The following is a 20,383-nucleotide window of genomic DNA, read 5'->3' on the forward strand; positions in this document are numbered from 1 at the left end:
AATCTCTACTCCTACAACAGCTCCTTGGCTACAGCAGTGTTGTTTGCATCCCATTTGCTGCGGAGAGTGGTTTCTCCATCAAACAGCTTCTACATTGGCAGATGTGTTCAGACCTGGTGAACCTCTTTCACTCTGCACACTGTGGCCATTTCAAACCCACTGGTAATGGCAATCTCATCCCAGTCATCTCAGGCACACCAGCATCCATGAGGTGTCTTTCATGGAAAGGAAATTCGTAAATTGACCCATGGTGGCCAAACAGGAACTGGTCTCCTACATGTTGCTGTGCCTTTATGCACATATTGAATTCACTCAAATTTTTATATCATGGTGTGGGGCTGCTTTACCACAAATATATTTTATTCACCGATTAAAAGTGTAGACTAGCACATTTGCTATTATATACCAAATCAGATGAGCTCTTGACAAGAATTTCACTTCTGTTTTCCAAAATTCACGAACAAGCACAAAATTGACACGAAAATTGATGTACCCTCTGGCAACTTCCTTTTTGTTTGTGTGTGTACAGTAAAATTCTATTCGAAGTGCTTTTCTCCTTCATACAATTTCAGCAGTGTACTGTAATTGTTTTGTAATTCTTACAAAAAGCATACCATCACAGTTACCACTGTATGCGAGGTTGTGACATCATATGAAGTGTAAAGAATTCACAGAATTCATACTTTATGCTGCTCAGCATAGTACCATACAGCATGCCTGTGCAGGAAGATTCATTGTACACAAATCTGGGACACACTCAAATGGAGGAACGTCGAGGTAGCTCAGAGCAAGGGTCAACATACACCGTAAAATGCAGCAGTGTTACATAGCCTCTGCTGCTGTGTCAGTTTTGCCTGTACAAAACTATGCATCTCTATTTAAATTTCCCTGTGTGATTTTGGGTGCATTCCTGGAAAATTTTGTATTTCAGTGTAAATGCTGCATTTAGTCTTACATGTATGTACAAGTGAGCTACAGGAATGTGACAGGCAATGTTATTTAGTGCAAACAAATCGCACAGTTCCTTGTTGATAATGCTGGCAGTTAGCCATTTAGGCTTCCTCATGCTTAGTTAGTGACTCCACTGTAAGAGTACCAATTTTTGTGAATTTATACAATCGCTTCCAGGGAATTTCGTAAAGTACTGGTGCCAATGAGAATAAAGCGCAGAGAAATAGGAAATAGTGAACGAGTTTCATACAACCGAATGTGATTTATTGTACGTCTATTTTAACTCGCATTTAGCACATTTTGGCAATATTTACACCACTGAACGTCAATTGCACATTAATTCGTTCAAGTGTGAATCCCAGAAGCATCCTGGCTAGGCCTCAGACTTCCAGAATTCTGGGGAGCCCAGTGGTGCCTAACTGCACAGAACATGCATTGCCAAATTAAGGCCCTGTGAAATATTCCTTGAATCTCCCGCCATGCAGATTATTAGAACCATAAAAGTAACCTTGTATAGTGTCTAAGCCTAATGATTGCATTCTTTAGAGCATAATTTTCGGTACGTCTTCAGAAGTCTCGATTTCCATTATGATCCGCAGGAAGATTGCCATGTTGCCTTTTTACACTGCTGTGTGGTCATTTATGAAGAAACTTGATGCTTTCAGCTATCTGAGTGTTGTCAGGGGCAGGTAGAGGCTGAGGAAATGCATTCCATAATATACGTATGGATGTTGTCCGGTTAAATGTGTTGCTCAGATTTCGAGGACATATCCAGGAGGTATTTTAAAATCTAATTTGTTTAAAATCTGGTGTCATCAGTTTTTTTCTTTTTTCTTTCTGTCCAGCAAGCAGCCTGCTGTTGAAGCACATAACTGGTCAAGCATGCATGCCTCGCTGCAATAAGCACTGTATGTTGCAACATCAGTTGTGCCTGGCACAGTTTATTGTTGCACTCAAATAATATTTACACCGGATATGCGTACAATTTGATACTAAATGCGGGAGGGAACGATCTGGAGAAATTGGGTTTAACCCGAGGAAGTCTGACCCTAAATGTGATGATATATGATGGTGTGTCAATCGCATTATGTAATCCGCGTCAGTGATGCCTCAAAGTTTCAATAAGTACTAAAGAGGAACTTGTTCAGAGTCTTGTAAATGGCCTGACACATTTCGTCCAAACATATTTGGCGTAAACAAGCTGAAGATAAAAGTTTTCTTCGGGATACAGCTCCGAGAACGTCTTGAAATGAATTTTACGTTCTGAGTATTGGTTGCTCATTCTAGAATTCATTCATGCAGCATAGAGAAGCATACACATTGTGACTGTTGCAGTGAAAGGCAAAGACAGCAGTCCTATTTTCAATGCGCTCAGTGATTTATCCAGGCCCCCCCCCCCCCCCCCACAAATGTTCAGTGACATCCCCCAAGCTTTTCCACCTGTGTACCCCCTACAGGGGGTTGCCCTTGCGATTCCAGCTTTAGACACATGCCGGTAATGATATATTAAGCTGTAATGACGTAACTATAATAATGACCCCCCCCCCTCCCCCAATTTTTTTCCAACACCTCTCCGTGCTTGGGATTCTAGATAAACCACTGAACGCACTGTGTCTCTGACGTGAAGTTGCTGATGTTCTTAACCTCAACAAAGGTACCACAGTAGACCAGGTACCACAATCTTGCAAACAGAATTTTAAGCAGAGTCCTAGTTTAAAGACCGTAAGACAAAAATGGGGAAAGCCTAGCAGTCGCGAGTGGATAAGATCATTATTTATTTTACTAAACAAAACGAGCTTTCGGATGGAGTCCGTCCATCAGGTGCGATATGAAGCATGGACTCCGTCCGAAAGCTTGTTTTTTTTAGTAAAATAAATTATTTGAATGTTTCAATCTCTTTAGATACTCAACAATTACCAAAAGGTGCAAAGACTGCTGGTATAGTAGGAGCATTAGTCTCATCCCATTTCAATGGTACACTGCATGACACTGAAATCCTTGATACAAGAACTTACAACAACTGCACATGGACGTCTGTATACAAAATGAGTGTAGAAGCTTTTTTTTTAAATAGATTTTTGTTCGTAGCATGAGAGAAGAACCTCACGCAGCCCACTAGAAAAATGCCATGAAAGAGTTCAACCCATTCAAATCCGCCGCCGTCGGAACCACAGAATTCTGGTTCGAAACAACAGCGGCCGAGAGAGACTGCTGCATACCGTCCTCCACTCCCAGGTCGGCCGGCGACGAGATCATGTGACTGCCCACCAAGTGTTCCGCCTCCACGTACACAATGTTTCCGTCGTCCTGCAGGTCCACGGGCTGCTGGAGGTGCGAGAGGCTCATCCCGGTGGCCTCCGCCGGAACCACCAAGTAGCGCTGCTGGTTCCCTGGAGCCTGCAGGGCGGAAGAGTCTACGACTTCTTCGTAGGGCCTCTGCAAACTGACCGGTGTGGAACGAGGCGCCCGGCGGGGCCGGTACGGACCTTTGGCCGTCGCGTTCTCGCCGTGGTGCTTCTGCTGGTGCTCCTTGAGCTTGTCTCTGCGGGTACTGCTGTAGTCGCACTCTGGACACTTAAACGGTTTATCGTCGAGATGAATCCGTTCGTGCCTCACCAAGTGACTCCGCTCGATGAACGCCCGTCCGCACACGGCACAGACGTGGGACCTCACCGCGGTGTGAGTCCGAGTGTGCGCCTCGAGCTGGCTCTTCTTCGGAGACACATACGTGCAGCCCGCGAACTGGCACCGGTACACGTTTCCCGTGTGCAGACGCCTGTGCGAAATGAGGTGCGACTGGTACTTGGCCGTAAAACCGCACACGTCACACAGGTAGGGACGGTCCTCTCGGTGGCTCTGGAGATGTTGTTCCAGCGTGCACTTGAGCGCGAAGGCCCGACCGCAGTGCTCGCACCGGAAGGGTCGCTCGCCCGTGTGGCTGCGCATGTGCGCCACCAGGTTCGTCCTCTGTCGACAGCGGTAGTCGCACGTGCCGCAACTGTACGGCTTCTCGTCCGTATGCTTCATCCGATGGAGGAGGACCAGTTGGATGCGGTCGCACTTGTAAGAGCACACGTCGCACCGGTACGGCGGAACCCCGCCGCTGCCCCCCAGGTGGTTCTTCATGTGGGTGTAGTACTCTCGGTTCCACTTGCACGTGAAGCCGCAGAGACCGCACTTGTAGGTGATGTCCTTCGCGTGAGCTCGAGCGACGTGCTGTTCCAGGCGCGTGGCGCCGTAGCCCACGTAGCTGCAGTGCGGGCACTTGACGCCTTCTTTCCACTGGGAGGCGGTGATGCGGTCGGCGGAGGAGCCCTCGGAGGAGAGCTCGACGGTGATGTTGCTGTCGCCGTAGGCGGCGAGGTCGTCCGCGGCTTCGTACGGATCTTTGCTGAGAAGGGCGTGGAGCTTACCGTTAGTTTCACCTCCATCGTCGTGTGTTAGCTCCAGGTCAGAGCAAGAACCTGGAATAACAAAAATGGAAGGTACAAAATATTTTGATGGTGTTACGAAGAGTAGCGGAGCATTGTGGGACAGAGCAAAGCGTTGGAACAATTGAACATCTGTATGCAATAAGGGGATAAGTCGACTTATCCTCTTTTTACTATTTTTGTTGCAATGACGTCTACATACCAGTATGCACCTGCCAATGAAAACTTAGGACCTTATTGCAATTTGTTGGCCCGCTACAGCATGGTAAAAAAACTGGAAATGCGTGCGTGTCAATGGGACGGACAATCATATCAGGCCCCTTTTCTCTTTCGGGGATTTTTCGACTTATCCCCTTATTGCATACAGAGGTGCTTGAAGTAAAAAAGTTCCATAAAAGACACAGTCTGAACACACCTCACAAACAAAAATTGTAAAAACAAATGACAAAACTGTGATTCATATATGATTGTCCCACACTATCTACCCATTTGGAGCTGCAATACATTTCAAATAATTCATTCGTGACAACTGGTAGTCGATACAACATTAATCGCACAAAAGGCCAATAAACAATTATATAGAATGCATAATGAAAGCACTTGCAGGAGCAAGACAAACTAATAGTTTGCAGAAAGGTAAACTAAGATTGCTTTGAGACAGTGGCATAGCCAGAGCCGGGGGGTTCCAGATCCCTCCCGAAACCGTACCGTTGATGGTGCATTTGGGAGAGGAAAACGAGGGTGAAATCCTCCTCCCCCATCAAACCCCTCCCGAAATATTTTTCTGGCTACGCTACTGGTTTGAGACAATTTCTTGTGTTGAGCTTGAGAGATTATCATGTTTGAAAGTGGAGTTCCTCTAGCTAGGTTTTATGCAAGTAAGGCATAAGCTTCAGGGACACTCAACCTCACTATTGCGTACGTGTGGTAAGGATTACGTCGAGGTACAACATTCACGGGTACAGGGTGTTACAAGTGCCTCATTGTGTGGTTACATCCTACTCACTTTCATCCCCAATTCCTCCCTGAAGCGAGTCGTCCCCGTAGTCCGTGGACAAGGTCTCCGAGTCGACCTCCTCCATGTGTCGCCCGTGGTTGCCGCTTCTGGCATCCGTCTCTTGGCTCTCTGCCTTAGCCGACATGGCGGCTTCCTGGATGCCCCTGATAGCTGCAGATATGGCATGATCCATAAAGGTTTCACTGTCAATGTCACTAAAAGTAAACTCGCGCTTTAGCTGCTCGTACAAGGACTTAGTAGAAGAGTTCATCGGGACAGAGTTCTCCTCCATGGTGTCGAGAAAGAAATAGAGACACCGGCGATTCTCCGTAAACAACGGCTCTTCCTGCATGTGCTCGTGAAGCAGGTCTGTCTGCACGTCCCCCCAGACGACAAAGGTCAGCAGGTAACGGAACTCGCCCTCACGCTCTTCCGCGTCGTGCGACACCCAACGCGTCACCAACCTCAGCGTTGGGAACCCTTTCGGAAGCCCCAGCTTGTCGTCTGCAAGGAAGCAGGCTATCTTGTTCAACGGATAAAGTAGCAGACGACTGTCCTCTAACACTTCGTCAGCGTGCTCACGGATAAATGTTGCCACACAATTTGAAAGTTGAGGCGTGTTGTACTTGTCAGCCACTTCTCTTATCATTAAACAGTTTGAAAGGTTAAGATGTCGGTTCAAATACTCGGCACAGTAGTTCTTCAGCTTGAAGATTAAGAAATGGTTTGCCAGTTGAAGCAGCTCCGCTATAATGCCGCGGTGTATTGAGACGTTGCCCGTGTAGATGTACTGCAGAAGGGCTTGAAATGCTGCGTGATTCTGGCAGGTGACGGTGAGGTGTTCTTGCACGACCCTCTGCATCTTGAGGATGGAGTCGAAATAAGGACTGCAGGCTGCCAAAACGTTGCGATGGGCCGGGAACTTACGGCCGTGAACGTGGATCACAATATCACAGAACCTACCACTTTCCTGTTGCATTTTTAGGGTCTCCACTATACTGTTGTTGTGAACATCTTCAGAGAAATACATCGCCGTTTTAGGGAGATGTGTAACTAGAGCCATACTGCAAAAACGATAAGTAACGCCAACAAACCAAGCACACGAAAATGAGCTAAGGAATCGAGTAACGGGGGTGGAATTGAGCCATAATACAGACCAAATGATCTAACAACCGCATTTTGTAGCGCTTTTGAGAGGGGGTGTCACCGCCGCCACGAGAAAGAGAACGCAAAAGGTCACGAAAGAAACGGAGAGTAAGTGCAATAAAACTTGTAAACTTCAAAACAAAGCTTACCGGCAAATAAAACAGAAAAGGGGACTGAAAATTTACACTTTGTAAAGATAAATTCATTAGACCAGCTTTAGGCCTATTTGACTGCAATATTTACTTTAGTTTTTCCAAGCCTGCGACACCTGGCGGTAATCTGATATCTTGCCCCGTAAAAATATTTTCAAGCTCGCAAGTCGACGCAGTTCTGCGGATTTTACCGAGGGCACACACCCTCTTCACACCACAGAGTTCGAATTCAGGGCGGTGCCACTGCTGAATGGCATTCGTCGTGTTCGCTGTGCTATGAAGATGCGGTTGTCATAGCAACGGTTATCAAAAGTTTTCCTGAAAACTCGTTTGCAAATTTTCTAGCAGAAGCTGCTCCACAATAGTCACAATCGCACAGGACGCTTTCTTGTCTTTCTGTTTCATCGGCTATTACATTTTTGCTACTCGGAAGCTGTGCTTATATTGTAAAGCTTGCTTGACTCACCTGTTTAATTATGCACACAATGCCATCATGCCCGGCGTTAGCACATCGCCGTTTAGAAAAAGGATCGCTTAAGTTATTCGCGTAGAAGTTGGTGAATATACCTCGAATGGATAAGTGAAATATGATACTTTACCTTGCCATGGAAAGGTTTGCTGACACACCAGATGCACCGACACCGAAATCCAGTCAACTCGAACAAAGAACTTTGCATTCTCCCATGATCAACACACCTTGTCAGTACTCGTTCAGCGACTGGGCCACAAATATATGCTCGATACGCGCCATATTCTAATTGACTCATCCGTTCATCCTACCTTGCCTCACACAATATAAACAGACGACGAAATGACGCTGAAGCCACAAACAATGAGCGACATACACTAACCTTCCGATTGATAGTTGTCATCTGAAGTCCACATCGAACTCCCGGCACATGAGGATGTGGTGATTGGCACCTTATTTACCAACCAGACGGTAAGAAAAGATACTGTCAGGTTAATGAACGTAATTAACCTCGCAGATTAAAAGTCCCGCTGCCAAACACGTGAGGGCGGAGAAGTCGTCCCGCATTGGCCGGCGGCTTCGACTGTTCAGTCCCCAACTTCGGGAGCAATACACAACATGGCGGAGGTCTCTGAGACTCATTTCGAAGCGGAGCTTCGGGATTCCGCCGGTTTATTGTCCAAACAGGCCAGTTCACCGTACGTCAGGGACAGAAAAGCTTTGGATGGATCAAGCAAGCCCAGGGTGAGTTATTACAACAGCGTTACAACGTCGGCAATGCGACCGCGAGCTCCGTGATATGGTGCGCCGTGCATGGTTTCTGGATGTTCGCCGTGCGAGCGACGTGGTCGCACAGTGACTTTCCAATCGTGCTCATTTGAGGCACATATCCAGTTGGTTTGTTGTTATATCCCAGAAGGTGTTTGACGGAAAGTGCCATTCGGGGTGTTTCTCCTCGTGGTCAGTGTAGCAGTTATTTATCGGGAACGCGGAGTTTTTCCCGGAGAGCATCGTCATTCAACCCTTCACTTTGAATTGGCGCCAGTGACAGCCGTGAGCGTGAATGGTATGAAACGTGACATACATCACCCATGGTACGTCTTCTAGTGCTACAAGGATGCGTTTTAATATAAAGGTAATAAATGCAAAGCGACAAATCTGGCGAAAACCGTGCACTTCGCCATTCTTTCACGTGTTGAGCAATTATTGATGTTTCACGAATTAAGTTAACGAGAAAGCGGTGCAATAGATGTATCGCAGGCGGAGTCCTGATATCATTTTACCTTCAGTGTATTTAATTAGCACCATGGTCTTCGGACTCCTTTCCTTGTTTTTCTCTCTCTGATGAAGATTGTACGTAGATCAGTGATGGGAAAAAGCTATAGACTTTACCGGAGATTAAAGCGTTTCGATCGCTTAATATCTCGAACGTATATTGCAACGTCTTACGTTTGTGAAAATACTTTTGGCATTTTCTTTTTTTAGTCTCGTAGGCTATATAGACCACTTGTTAGTATTCTGCATTTAGAACAGAACGGTAAGGCATACTTCTGCTTTTCAAGCACGCCTTATGGTTCGCGGCAAGCTCACGTGTAGAGGAGAAGCGTCCGTATTTTCGTTTAAATACTTCTTTTAACTGGGAAGACGCTCGCAAATTATCCACAGTTATCTTTGTTGACGTTAATTTCAGCAAATAATAGGCTATAATGCCGAATAAAAGGACTGGAATATAACGCGCAGAGACTCTTGACTGTCGTCTGCTTCTGCCAACTGCCACTTGGAGCCCAGCCGTCACTTTCAATGAACCCAACACTTCCACCAAGATTTGCGTAATCAGACCACTCCGACCTCATCAACTTTCGTTGTGGCTCACCTACTTTTTTTTTTTTTTTTTTTTCACATCAAAACGCGACCTAGTTTTGCAGTTGGCCAGCATTCAAGTTTTGATGGGCAGCCCGATGTGTTTGTACGCATTTCGAGGCAGACACAATCGGATTAGCGCTGATCAGTATTCCCGAGCCGTCGGATCCTCCACACGGAAACTCGTATAACTTGTGATTGGAGTTTTAAAATGTTGCTTAATATTGCGTGTTGCCAAGCGGCTGGTAATCCAGTAGCCTTGAGGTTGGTTGAGTTGCTGCATAAGGTATTTCAGTTGGGGCCTCAGTTTATGTGTAATAGGACTCTTTCTCCCGACAACGCAGACGATCACGTGAACTGTGTATGTGGCGGAATACGCAAATCTGCTTGGCCTTCGTTTTACGCCGGCACCTGTATGTGCGATTGAAACGCCTCAGGGGCTCTTACATGATTTCGAGAAATAGTGTTGTTATGCGTGTAAGAAAACAACGGTTGTCTTCCAGATAAGCTTCACCGCACCGTATACGCACGCGCGCGCGCGCACACATATATATCAATAGACTTTGTCTCGTGAGGTTTACAACCTATGGAAATTCAGGGGGAAAAGGAGATGATTTCGGTGATGATGACAGGATCCGTGACAAGAAGAGAGGAACAGGTTGTAGGAGTAACATTTTATTGGTCGTTGAGCGAAACATAGCGCTGTCCCACACGGCACGTGTACTTACAGTGGGAGGAGCTCGAACCATTTGGCCGTCGGCGTCGTTGAATCATCATATCTGAAAGCAAAAATGTGATTAGCTGCTTCTAATGAAGCTTATGAATGCGCTGTCGTCTAAGAAAAAAGCGAAAGACAGCGAAATAATTTTGGTAATTTTTGTTTGTCTTTTTCGTTATCGTGCAAGATCTCTGGTAACGGAGGTTTCGTCTATCTTTTCCAGAAATCCGTGCGAGAGGACAACGGAGAACCGTTCCGGCGTCAATTTAATCAGAAAAATTCTCACGAATTTCACATATCTTTTTTACATACGTAAACTTCGATTCTTTAGACAGTGTAAGAGATACATGGCCACAAAGACAGAGCACTCTGGTAATTAAAACTTTTAAGTTATCTGGAAAATGCAAGCAATGCACTTCCGTATCACGGTAGAAAGAGGATATATAACAGCAGTCGTAATGGCCCGCCTTCTTGGCGTGCTCTAGCTTGATTTTTCGGGGAACGCACTTTGTACTGGGTAATTATTCCGAAAGCAGACGATACATCTGCAAGCAGCCTTTCTTGCGCGCAGTCTGAGGAGAGCGTTCCATGCGGTTTCATTGGATATTGCAGCTTCTCCCGACTCTAAATTTCGCTGGAATGGTTCTTTCCCCTTTCATGCCAGGCGAATGACATTTGTGCGTTTAAACAAATAAAGAAGCGGTTAGTGTTTCTCGCTCTCGTGAGGCGGCGCCACGTGTCCACACCAAAGCAGACGATGCCCGGTTTCCGGGTTCGTTGAACGGGTTTTCTTTACACCAGGTCGTCTGATTTGATTTTCCGTTTCTTTTGTTGCGCAGAACTTTCAAAAATTATATTCTGTGCGTATGTGTGCGCGCGATTAGAGAATTTCATGAAGGGCATCCCATGAAGGTCCTTTTCGGTTTCAGTTGTAGACAGCTCTTTTTGGGGAAAAGATAGTGGAAGAACGTCATCGTTGACGGACACGTCAGAACTCCAATGTCTTCGGGATGAGACAGGATCGGTCTTGTTCTGTTAAGAACGCGATATATTCTCCTGTGTTGCGTCTGAACAATTTTCCTTTGCAATTTGGGTTATTCGTGTGTTCCTTCTGTTCTGAAAGGGTATCGACGACCGTCATATGCCACCAGTCGGCAGCACTGCAGTGAAATCCTTGAGTGCATTTCTTATCAAGATCACTTTGTAGCAGTAGCTCTATGTATAAATATCGGAATGGCGATCAATAGGAAGTTATCGTCCTAAACGTGTGTTTACCTTGTGAGCAGTGCATGTACACCAGGAGGAACTACCACTCCTCTTTTTTGATCGGCTTAAAATATTGTAATGGCAGAAAGGCGGCTTTGGAATATTGATGGACGGAATGACGTCAGAGCCTCGAGTGAGCCTGTGCAATCTGTTACAGTACGCGTGAGTTGCTAGCAGAACACCACGGGAGATGACGTCAGAATGACGTACATAGGGCTCGTCACGCCGTCTATAGAACAGGATTCATATTACCCTATCCGATGCTTTTATGACGTTTTTTCCCGTGTTTCTTTTGCGGCATGTTTCACACAGTTCCTTCGCAGTCGAAGTAAGTGTTAACTGTGATGCACAGGTTATGGAAATGGAATACTCGAACGTCGTGCAGACCAGAACGGACGGTCAGCCGGACAGAGTACAGAAATTGCAAAGCGTACAAGTCCGGTAAAACGCTGGGAAACCATTCTGAGCTTTCTTTCGTGATCTGTCTTCGTTTTTTTTTTTTTTTTTGGGGGGGGGGGGGGTTTCTACGTTAATCCTCTGTTAGACAAATCTTGTGGAACATCCTTCCCGTACTCGTTGTGTGAGAACTAACACCTCTGCCACACGGGCAGAACAAATGACATTATCGTCTAATGCCATTCGGGTTCCGAATGGCGTTATCCACGGAGGTCGTGCTACACGCCAATTTGTAATGACATTAAACGCCGTGATGTCGATGTCACCGGCTCACCAGTCCATTAAAAACTGAAAGGGTATTAAACAGGTCACACAAGTGCATATAATATTCTGAAATTTAACAATACTAACTTTATTTTCCTGCGGATAAGCTGTAATATGACTGGTCACGTAAAAGCTATTCGCCGACTAGCACCACAATATGGCACCGGTTGCATCGAGCCTCTAGTCAATATACTCCTCAAAGAATACTTGTATAACCTCACATTATGAAATAATATTTTGTTGCAAGGCTGAAAGCGGTTTTATGCAAGAATAAAACTGTTGAACACGATGGAAATTGATGTTCCGAGCAAAATTTATGTTCTGAAGCTGAGGCTTTTGGTAATCCAGAAGATGTGGGTTCGAGTCCAGCAGCTGGCTAACCTTTTCAGTGACTTCCTTCTTCCTTCCTAATAAAACTGTTAGTCTTCGTAGACTATGGGAGCGAGAGTAGGTGTTTCATCGGCGAATAAGTTGTGGCGATCTCAAGAAGCAGAAAAAAATGTCGTTAAATACCTCTATGTGGCACCGCAAGAATGACGTGAGGGATCGTGTACTTATTAGTGAGTTTTAGCATATCGTACGCTATCGTCTTTGCGTACGCAACGGATAGCGTTGGTGGTCCTGCGCATGCGCAAGACATAAGCAGCGCATTGCGCCGAACCACCGCACGCTATCTCACACGTACACTATTAAAAATGAACTTCACCACATAGCACGCTCCTAGCCAACCATCACCCCGAATGACAACGTTCTCGATCCTGATTGGTTGAAAACGGGAGGAGGAGCCTATTTTGTGCTCATTATGCACGGCACAAAATAGGCTCCTCCTCCCGTTTTCAACAAATCAGGGTCGAGAACGTTGTCATTCGGGGTGATGGTTGGCTAGGAGCGTGCTATGTGGTGAAGTTCATTTCTAAGAGTGTACGCAAAGGGGACAGCGTACACTCTTAAAAATGAACTTCACCGCATAGCACGCAACTAGCCAACCCTTATCTCGAATGATATCGTTATCTGCCCTGATTTGTTGAAAACGGGGGCCGTACGCCATTTCTGTGACACTTATCCTGTTCATAATTGTCACAGAAAAGGCGTACGCCCCCTGTTTTCAACAAATCAGGGCAGATAACGATATCATTCGAGATAATGGTTGGCTAGGAGCGTGCTATGCGGTGAAGTTCATTTTTAAGAGTGTACAATATACTAAAACTCACTAATGTCATTTTTCGTGCCTGTGTGGAAAGGGGTATAAAATATATTTCCCCCCAAAAAATGACACAAAACTACAATTCATGCGAACCTCCTCATGACGATAAACGCACTCCTTTTGCGTTATTTTGCGTCGACTGATTATCACGTGAGTGAGTCACGTGACTTTGCGAATAATTATGTCACGTTTCGCGGACTATAATTTTCGGCTATCGCTCAGTGCTGTGTCTGAGTCCCAGTGTGGGACGTATACCACGATCTACTAGATTGTAACGACCATGTCATAGGCACCCCTCCCCAGCGCCGCATTTGGAAGCTAGCGGTGGCGCTGCTCATCGGACCAGTTTATTGCTTCCTCAATTTCTGCAGTACTTCGTACCTCAGCTTTCCTCAGTATTTTTGTACAAGCGGTGGATTAGAGGTGCTTCTTTCTAAATTGATTATCATCATCATTCTACACGTTTTCATAGGAGCTGTTGCTGTCGTCTGCTACGGTAGTCGTACGTCCGCTTCTGCGCGTTCAGAATTCAAATTTGCATTGTCCAATCACGATGTAGATCTCGCGGGCCGATGAGTAGCGCCCGTAGCGGATCGTGCGGACGGGCTCCTCATCGTACCTCAACTTTCCTCAGTATTTTTGTACAAGCGGTGGATGAGAGATGCTTCTTTCTAAATTGATTATCATCATCATTCTACACGTTTTCATAGGAGCTGTTGCTGTCGTCTGCTACGGTAGCCGTACGTCCGCTTCTGCGCGTTCAAAATTCAAATTTGCATTGTCCAATCACGATGTAGATCTCGCGGGCCGATGAGTAGCGCCCGTAGCGGATCGTGCGGGCGGGCTCCTCATATAGGGGTTGCCGATTATGACATGGTCGTTATAATCTAGTAGGTCATTGGACGTATATAGAATGGGACAGTGGGAGAACTCTAATAGCGAACCACTTCTTCGTCATCTTTCCTTCTTTGGATTAGCCATTCTTCATGGTGGCCTTTCGCGAAATCCGTTTCGCTTTCCCTGTAAAGCGAGACACGTGACCTCCTCATTGGTTCCACTCCAGTTGCGCCGAATACCGAAAGATGCCGCGGTGGAATGGGCTCAGCACTGTACTCGAAGCGGGCATACGCCAGATACGCGTGCATTCAGCGCCATCCATCAGCGGTGGTGAAAATAGTCCGCTACCAGTAGTTGTTGTTAGCCCGTAGACCCGCTGTGAAATCGGGCACTCTAAAAACGAACTTCACCGCATACACTCTTAAAAATGAACTTCACCGCATAGCACGCTCATAGCCAACCATCATCTCGAATGATATCGTTATCTGCCCTGATTTGTTGAAAACGGGAGGCGTGCGCCTTTTTGTGACAATTATGAACAGCATAAGTGTCACAAAAAAGGCGTACGCCTCCCGTTTTCAACAAATCAGGGCATATAACGATATCATTTGAGATGATGGTTGGTTAGGAGCGTGCTATGCGGTGAAGTTCATTTCTAAGAGTGTAGTACGCTGTGCGCCAACCATTGCTATAGGAGTGACAGGGTTGTCGCTTCTGATTCGAAGAGAGAGGGGGGCGTACGCCTTTTTGTGTCAGTTTGGATACATGATAATTTATACAAAAAAAAGCGTGCACCTCCCTGTCTCCTCGAATCAGAAGCGATAACCCTATCATTCGTGCTATATGCGGTGAAGTCGACATTTTAGAGGTTATTAATCTTCTTTTTTGGGGGGGGGGGGAGGGGGGGGGGCGTTCTCGAAGTTTTATGGTTTTGCATAGCGGTAGCGAAATTGTTTAAATCGTATCAGGCGCACGAATGTCGCAGATGGGATTGCTTGCAATTGCTTGTAATGTTTCTCCTGTGTACTTGACTGGAATTGACTTGGAAAGTCGAACGAGGACGAAACTCCAGTAAAAAAAGAAAAACAAAAAGCAAAGATAGCTCACTAAGCACTTGCTTATCATGTGCACGGAAGAGAACACGTGAAAAAATGCGTAACTAATGTGTGCATAAAAAGAGAGAAAGAGAGAGAGAAACCCTATAGGCTTTGTGGAAATGTTGATTGGGGGAGTGTTATTACCGAGCGATCTGTCCGCCGATGTGGCGGCGCGTTGTCAGGTAAATAAATGAGCACGAGAAAAACAATTCCTTGCAGTAAACATTGTAAGTGGTAAAGATAAGAAGGAGATAAGAGAAGAGGAAACTTCCCACGGTAAAGAAAGTAATATGGTCTATTTTAATAGCCCCTTATCCGCGCTGAGTTCGCCTATTGAGTCACTAAATAGGTACACCCTTAGTGACTCTATAGGTGAACTCAATGGACTATGTCCACCCGTTATTACGGTGGCTAGAAAGGCTACGTGTGCGTCGCCTTGGCAACGTCCCTGCCTTGATGATGCTGCAAGTGGCGCTCGGAACAGACGGGGGTGAAGAGAACCCCCATGGAAAACGGCAACCAATGAAATGCGCCCAAGTTTGATTGACAGGTCGAGCCTCCTTTTTATGCTCTTCCTAATGGCCAGACTCTCTCTCTCTTTTAATACGGCACTGGTTGCACGAGTATGCTCGGGTTGCCGCTATAGTCCGGATTTCACCCGAACAGTTCGGAAATTCAAAGCTCGCGTTCGGTATCCGAGTGATGGTGTAATCTGGACATAAAATGTTCGGAAATCGGCGAAGTCGGAGTGAAAAAAACCTTATGACTGCCACATGAAGATACTGTAGACAACCGCTCATCTATTATTAGAAGGGTCTGCTAGACAGGTTCCTGACTTGATGACAATACACACAAAACCCTCCGTACCCAGCGCTAAACTTTCAAGTCGCAAGGGTTCGATACGGTCCCTCACAGTCCACTTCAATCGAATCAAATCAAATCAAATCTATCGAATAGATAAAGTTTCCGAGATTGAACTGCTTGAATTGAATTGCTTTGAGTCATTAACCTATTCCGACCTCGGTGACTAGTGTTATCCCACATCCTCGCTGCAAAACACGTAGACTTGCAAACGAGGGCTCGTATTGTTGGCCGTTCCCGAAGATGGAATAACGAGACCAGCTAGAATCCACTCGACCGATACGCACTCATGTACATACATAGGAGGAATGAGCAACCATGTCGCTGTCTTCTCGGGACGCCACATGTTTGTAAACAGAAAGTGGTCTATAGGTTCATCTCTCGGTTTTACCCTGATGGTTTCATTTTTGACCACCATGCTGTGCCTGTAAAGAAAGGTTGAGTGCTCTTTTCTGCCAGTACTGAATCTGAGCATCCGGTATTTAACGTCTCTCACGAGGGACCACACACACACACTCTTAAAAATGAACTTCACCGCATAGCACGCTCCTAGCCAACCATCATCTTGAACGATATCGTTATCTGCCCTGATTTGTTGAAAATGGGGGCGTACGCCTTTCTTGTGGCACTTATGCTGTTCATAATTGTCACAAAAAAGGCGTACGCCCCCCGCCCACCTAAGAAAGTTGTACCAAGCTGCGGTAGCAGGCGTGCTCATCTGCACTCTTAAAAATGAACTTCACCACATAGCACGCTCCTAGCCAACCATCATCCCGAATGAGAACGTTCTCGCCCCCGATTGGTTGAAAACGAGAGGCGGAGCCTATTTTGTGCCGTACATAATGATTCAAAATAGGCTCCTCCTCCCGTTTTCAGCAAATCAGGGGCGAGAACGTTGTCATTCGGGATTATGGTTGCCTAGGAGCGTGCTATACGTGGTGAAGTTCATTTTTAAGAGTGCGGGCTCGCACCCGTGACGTCTGGAGTAGTAAGTTGCTGACTGATTAATCGAAGCTGGGCCCCGATCTTGAACTTTCACAAAGCAATTGTTATCGTTATCTTCAAAGGTCGCGCGCTCCAACGCCGCTTTGCATTGAACGCGCGTTGATGGGATAACGACAAGTTGAAGATGGGGGGCCCTCAAAGCTCTTTTGACCATTTTGGACACCACAGGACTTCGATCCCTATTGTGAAGGGGCCCATTATTTCATTCCCCACATCACCACCAGCAATGGAGTAGAGTATCGCCCCTGTCGATGAAACTCCCCATTCATCATCTTTAAATAAAGTTGTTGTTGTTGTTGTTGTTGCCATTACAGCGCGACGACGTGATGAAAGTACTGGTCAAAAGCTGCTCTTCAACACCTTTCGCCCAGCGATGACTCTCTTTTTTTTTTTCCTTCTTTCTGCCATAATGCTTCGCTGTTGAGTCATGCAGGGGGAAGGACACTATTGAAGCCCATCCAGATGGGAAACCACGTGACATTGATGACTCCGTGTCTTTCTCATCCAGTGATTTCGCAGACGAACTTTTCTGTAAGATGGCTCGATTTCGTGAGCGTTTCTATTGTGTTTCTTTTTTTTTTTCTTCTTTCTTCTTCTTCTTTCCTGGGACCTGGTACGTAATTGAATACGGCGGCCTTGAATTCCGGGAACAACTCAATTTTTGTCTTCCGTCGGATGATGTAATTCTGACGGGGATGGGCATATACGTTGCGTAAATGTAATGGATTCCCCCTCGCTGCTTCCGGATTTCGTGGAGGATCTTTTTCCCAGTGACGCGCGGCATTCTCGACCAAAGCAATAACTAAAACATCGCCCGCGCTTTATGTTACCGAGCTAGATGGTTCAGTAATGTTGTTGACCTATTATTTATCAGCTTTTTTTTTTTTTTTCGCGGCTGGTCGCGGCGAAGCGCAAAAGGGCGTATTTCATTGGTGTAATTTATTGGTGTAATTCATTGGTGTAAGGACGTAATTCATTGATGGATAAGGGAGTGAAAGAGCGTCCTTTTGTGCTTCGCAGCGACAAGCCCCGACAAAAATACGTAAACCGAAACCAATTAATTACCGCAACAAATGACCCGCTTCGGTGGCAGATTTTTCTCTAAAAGGTGTCCACTGAAGGTCCCAAAAGGGGTAGTACCCATTTTAATGCCGACAGCGCCCTGCTTTAGAAGTTACGCTTTTTTACTTAACTCATTTGCATTTTTATTTTAATAATGAGCGCCTCCCACTCATTCACACGGTGTGCAGCTTGTAGGCGGTATCGGACAGATACTTGTAAAAAAGAAAGCTCGTAGATTGGTGCACCCGTTCGCGAATTATTTAGCCCGGGTATTTAACTGAAACACCCGGTATACAATGCGAGTCGAATCCGGTGCAGAGAGTGTCACGTGACCCTGTGGTTGGTTTGAGCGGCACGAGAAGCTCAATGTCGCAGCGTCGGAGGGCAATCCTGCTCTGAGTTATGTTGTAAAACTTGTATAGGAGTGAGGCATTTTCTTTTTTCTATTTGTGTCCGCTCCTCGATAGTTTTCCGATAGGCGACTATCGATAGTATACTATCGAGAGTCGCGTAGTAGCTTTTAAATCGATAGTTTTTCTTATTATCGACACTCAACTATCGATAGTACTACCGATAGCCTGTGAATAGTCGACTATCGATAGTTTTCTTGCTATTGATAGTTTTGCATCACTATAGTCCGTATACACCCCTCACAGCTACACTCGCTTCTCGGTGCTAATGCGCAATTACAACAGGGCGGGTATTAAATTGGCGTTGGGTATAGATCGACCTCGGTCGAGCAGTTGGTGGTGCCGTGTACGTCTAGCCTATACTGATCTCAAGGTTGCGGGTTCGTGTCTCGCCGAGTACGCCAGCAACTTTGTGGCAGGTAACAGAAACGGTAACAGAAACGGAAACGACAATAATTTACGGTAATAATTCGGGTATCGCAGGACCCGAATTATTGCAATTCTTCACAGTATCATGGAGATAAATTCATGAAATAAACCTCAATGAAGCAAACTAAAATTAACTGAAGAACTAAAACTAAAATGAACTATCAAACTGGAGCATATAAGTAAGTATAGTATACAGTAAATAGAAGAAGCGTAGTTCTTATACGCTTGTGGTGACCTGGAAGTTGCAAGCGTGAGTATAACATTCCTGGAAACCATGTTCGTTAGCTGTTCACAGAAATCACGTACCTATACGTGTATTTCGAATAAACGTTGTCTCTTGTACGCATTTATCCCTGGAGTCCTCAAAATAGACTTCAGAACGTAGAGGGGCTAAGCTTTGTTAGGGCCTCAATGGTCTTTTTTAAAAAAAAAGAGGAAAGAAAAGAAAGAAGGAAAACAAAAAGGGGCTGGAGGTGGGTCGGTACCGAAACGGAAACAGAAACAAATAAGGGCCAGTAACGGAAGTGGAAACGGAAACGAAACAGATTCCGTTACCTTTCCCCGGGTACAAGCCGTACAAGCCGGGTCGTTAAAACACCGTGTGCTGATATTCCGGCTGAGCCAAACCAATTCGTAGACCGACTGTTGTGGCGTCGGTCACGATAATTGTTGCCTCGCGGCACAAGACCGCGAATGATCCCATAATATCCCACAATATACTGCGCTAAGTCACTAATCCCAGTGCTAATCCCGCTAATCCCTCCTGAGAGGTGACACCAAACGAGATTATCGTCAGCCGTTTCGCTATTCCCTGAGCCGGCTATGCGCATTTACCCGAATTCAGAACAACACTCTTAAAAATGAACTTCACCTTATAGCACGCTCCTAGCCAACCATTATCTTGAATGATATCGTTATCTGCCCTGATTTGTTGAAAACGGGGGGCGTACGCCATTTCTGTGACACTTATGCTGTTCATAATTGTCACAGAAAAGGCGTACGCCCCGTGTTTTCAACAAATCAGGGCAGATAACGATATCATTCGAGATAATGGTTGGCTAGGAGCGTGCTATAAGGTGAAGTTCATTTTTAAGAGTGAACGACATAGCCGTCGTCACCCCATGTTATAGCACATACCACACTCTCAAAAATGAACTTCACCGCATAGCACGCTCCTAGCCAACCATAATCTCGAATGATACCGTTATCTGCCCTGATTTGTTGAAAACGGGAGGCGTACTCCTTTTTTGTGACACTTATGCGGTTCATAATTGTCACAAAAAAAGGCGTACGCCTCCCGTTTTCAACAAATCAGGTCAGATAACGATATCATTCGAGATTATGGTTGGCTAGCATCGTGCTATGCGGTGAAGTTCATTTCTAAGAGTGTGCAGTTCTCGTTCGCTTATCGTATTGCAGACGAATTGAACATCGACTCACTGCTATTTCACACATTTCTGCCTAGTCTTTTTTATCTTTTCCTTTTGAATTTGTCCCGTTGTAACACCCTGTTCTTCTGCTGATGCACTCCTGCCGTGTAACCTTGAATTTGTTTTGAAATACTGCAAAATTCTATCTTCTACGCTCTCATCTACTTTGTTCTTGTACTGTATCATGCACTCTTAAAAATGAACTTCACCGCATAGCACGCTCCTAGCCAACCATCATCTCGAACGATATCGTTATCTGCCCTGATTTGTTGAAAACGGGAGGCGTACGCCTTTTTTTGTGACACTTATGCGGTTCATAATTGTCACAAAAAAGGCGT

General features: G+C 45.7%; 2 protein-coding genes and 1 long non-coding RNA gene across 4 annotated transcripts in view; 1 reads left to right on the plus strand and 2 right to left on the minus strand.

Annotated features, from left to right (window-relative positions):
* Positions 1 to 319: 319 nt before the first annotated feature.
* On the minus strand, positions 320 to 7,706 carry LOC135398900 (zinc finger protein 415-like). Of its 2 annotated transcripts, XM_064630444.1 has the most exons (3): positions 7,529 to 7,706; positions 5,389 to 5,550; positions 320 to 4,415 (listed from the first exon to the last, which is right to left on the minus strand). In XM_064630444.1, the coding sequence occupies exons 1-3, from the start codon at positions 7,560 to 7,562 to the stop codon at positions 3,067 to 3,069; spliced, it is 1,545 nt and encodes a 514-aa protein (XP_064486514.1). In that variant the 5' UTR covers positions 7,563 to 7,706; the 3' UTR covers positions 320 to 3,066. The 2 variants fall into 2 exon arrangements, with proteins under 2 accessions (XP_064486514.1, XP_064486513.1); XM_064630443.1 differs by lacking the exon at positions 7,529 to 7,706 and having other exon boundaries at positions 5,389 to 6,934.
* A 29-nt stretch (positions 7,707 to 7,735) lies between these two features.
* Positions 7,736 to 20,383, plus strand: part of LOC135398902 (adenosylhomocysteinase-like 1) — a 133,803-nt gene continuing 121,155 nt past the window's right edge. The window contains exon 1 of the mRNA XM_064630451.1: positions 7,736 to 7,890. Coding sequence (XP_064486521.1) covers positions 7,765 to 7,890 — 126 coding nt within the window. The 5' untranslated portion in view covers positions 7,736 to 7,764. The remainder of the gene's footprint in view (positions 7,891 to 20,383) is intronic.
* Positions 9,672 to 20,383, minus strand: part of LOC135398904 (uncharacterized) — a 34,516-nt gene continuing 23,804 nt past the window's right edge. Inside the window, exon 5 of the long non-coding RNA XR_010424145.1 lies at positions 9,672 to 9,785. This is a non-coding gene — a long non-coding RNA (uncharacterized LOC135398904). The remainder of the gene's footprint in view (positions 9,786 to 20,383) is intronic.

Source organism: Ornithodoros turicata, chromosome 6 (assembly GCF_037126465.1).
Source record: "Ornithodoros turicata isolate Travis chromosome 6, ASM3712646v1, whole genome shotgun sequence".
Classification (NCBI taxonomy): Eukaryota; Metazoa; Arthropoda; class Arachnida; order Ixodida; family Argasidae; genus Ornithodoros; species Ornithodoros turicata.

Excerpts from the sequence above, each read along its gene's own strand:
- LOC135398900 (XM_064630443.1), bottom strand. The coding sequence starts at position 6,442 with ATGGCTCTAGTTACACATCTCCCTAAAACGGCGATGTATTTCTCTGAA. Across the intron at positions 4,416-5,388 it reads GGGAGGAATTGGGGATGAAA|GTTCTTGCTCTGACCTGGAG; the intron begins GTGAGTAGGATG and ends TTGTTATTCCAG.